The following is a 2274-nucleotide window of genomic DNA, read 5'->3' as shown; positions in this document are numbered from 1 at the left end:
TCCCATCCCCGGCCCTATCCCCTGCCCCCGTTGCCAATTTTAAACGCACTCACGTCAACAAACGGATCACACCCCGGACGGGAGAGGAAAGAAGGAGAGCCCCGATAAAAACGTAAATCAGCGACGCAATGGCCGTTGACACGCGGAGGCACGCACACACCATCGTCGAAGCAAATACCGAGAAATGACGAAATGATTCTTCTTCCGATTCTTTGGAGCCGGTATCGGACGTGGGAGGTGGGCGCCCACGGCGCATAGAGAGGAGAGAGGACAAATCGCGCCTCACGTACCCCCCTCTCCTCTCCTCCCTCCCCCGCCCACTCTATTACCCGCCCTTTTCTGCCCGCCCACTCTGCCTTTGCTCTGCCCTCGTCGCCATTTCCTCCTTCCCCTGCACCTCTCCTCCTCCTCGTGCAGAGCAAGCTAACGCGAAAACACCAGCACAGACATAGCCTACGCGCACGGGCGCTCTTATTCTTTGCTCTTCTTCTGCTTCGTCTTCGAGCCGCACGCGTGCATTCCTCTCTTTGCGTGGCGAGTGTGAGAGGCTAGCTAGCGGAAGGAGGTCCGGCGATGGGGAGGCACAAGTTCCGGCTGTCCGACATGATCCCCAACGCGTGGTTCTTCAAGCTGCGCGACATGCGCGGGGCCGCCCGGGGCGGGGGCGGGGGCGCCGGCAGCCCCGGCGGGGCGTCGCGGGCGGGCAGGGCCGGCCGGGCGCCAAGCACGCCGCACCGGGCGTCCTACTACTACACGCCGCGGGCCGGGGACACCGTGGGGTCCCCGCTCCACCCTCCCAGGGCCTCGGACGCGCAGTTCCCGCCGCTGCCGCTCTCGCCGCCGCGCCGGTCGTCCAAGCGGCGCCACCGGAGGCGCTCCGTCAAGCTGGCGCCGTCGCTCAGCGGCAGCAGCGTCGTCTCCTCGCCGGTCTCCACCGGGTGCCGCTGCAGGCGCAAGCCCGAGCTCGTCGTGGTCCAGGCGCCCGACACCCCGCCGTGCCGCCTCGACAAGTTCGTCGGCTACGACAATGACGGCGACTCGGCCGACTCGGGCGAGGCGCTCAAGAAGCCGACGGTCGCCGTGCTTGGCGACGGCGGGCTCGGCGGCAAGCTGATCACCTCCGCCACGGACATCATCATCGACCTGCGGACCAAGAAGAGGCCCGACAAGGTGCTGCTCCCGCCGATCGTGACCAGGCCGAAGCCGGCGCGGAGGACGCCCGAGGAGCTCCTCGATCTCGAGGACAAGCACATCGACACCCTCGCGCGCGCGGCCCAACGAGCCACCACGCCTTTCTCGGACGAACAAAGCAAGGCCGCCAAACCGAGGCGGTCCGTGTCATCGTCGGCGCGCCGGCTCAGGACGCGCGGGAACACGCCCCGCGTGGCGTCGTGCAAAAAGTCCAAGCCTCCCGCGCCGGCGCCCGCGCCATCGCCAGCGCGGGAGAAGACGCCGCCTCTGGCGGAGAGCTTCGCGGTGGTGAAGAGCTCGCGGGACCCGAGGCGGGACTTCCGCGAGTCCATGGAGGAGATGATCGCGGAGAACGGCATCTGCACCGCCGCCGACCTGGAGGACCTGCTGGCGTGCTACCTCTCCCTCAACGCCGCCGAGTACCACGACCTCATCGTCGACGTGTTCGAGCATATCTGGGCCGGCCTCGCGGACATCAGCATGTAGTAGGAAGCAGAGCAGCGGTCTTGCATGGTGAATCCAACGAGTCCCATCGTGTCAAAAGTTGTCGTCCTTACCTAATTAGCTCTTGTTAATGCTCCTAAATTGGGCACGTATGATAAATATGAGATTCCCCAAGCCTGTGAAGCCAAAACCATGCTGTTCTTCTCTCCTTCTACCTTGCTGGTAGTGCAGTACTTGCTCCCGAACATCAACTGTAACAGGGTGTGGGCGTACAAGTGAACAGTGGGGTAATAACTGATAAAGTATGGTGGTAGAACCGCACAAGTAATACATTTTTGGATTACGGTGGTAGGAGTAAATTAGATAAATACTGTTGTTGAGCTCGAACAGTAAAAATGGTACCGTGTTGCCTCTTCCGAGTGTTACTCATCGCGCGTAAATCCGTGTTGTTGCTTCTGTACTTCAGTTGAAACTTTTAAGAGAAATGATGTGCCATGAGTGGTGATGTGCTAACTCAATTAGTCCCATACTTGGCGGGCAACAAATCTTGGAGTCTTTGCCTGTAGTTTCTTGATTGCGTACTTGCGTGGTAGCTTCCTCCTGGTAGTTCATAACTCGACATCGTAGGCTGACTGTACT

General features: G+C 61.3%; 1 protein-coding gene across 1 annotated transcript; it reads left to right on the top strand.

Moving 5' to 3' along the window:
- The first annotated feature begins 305 nt into the window (after positions 1–305).
- Positions 306–2060, top strand: LOC109742665 (uncharacterized). Its single transcript, XM_020301760.3, has one exon. It carries the CDS (start codon positions 574–576, stop codon positions 1675–1677), a length of 1104 nt encoding a protein of 367 aa, XP_020157349.1. The 5' UTR covers positions 306–573; the 3' UTR covers positions 1678–2060.
- Positions 2061–2274: the final 214 nt, after the last annotated feature.

The sequence above is a fragment of the Aegilops tauschii genome, chromosome 3, assembly GCF_002575655.3.
Source record: "Aegilops tauschii subsp. strangulata cultivar AL8/78 chromosome 3, Aet v6.0, whole genome shotgun sequence".
NCBI lineage: Eukaryota > Viridiplantae > Streptophyta > Magnoliopsida > Poales > Poaceae > Aegilops > Aegilops tauschii.
Note: the sequence above shows the minus strand (reverse complement) of the source record. Positions and strands in the feature narration are given on the sequence as shown.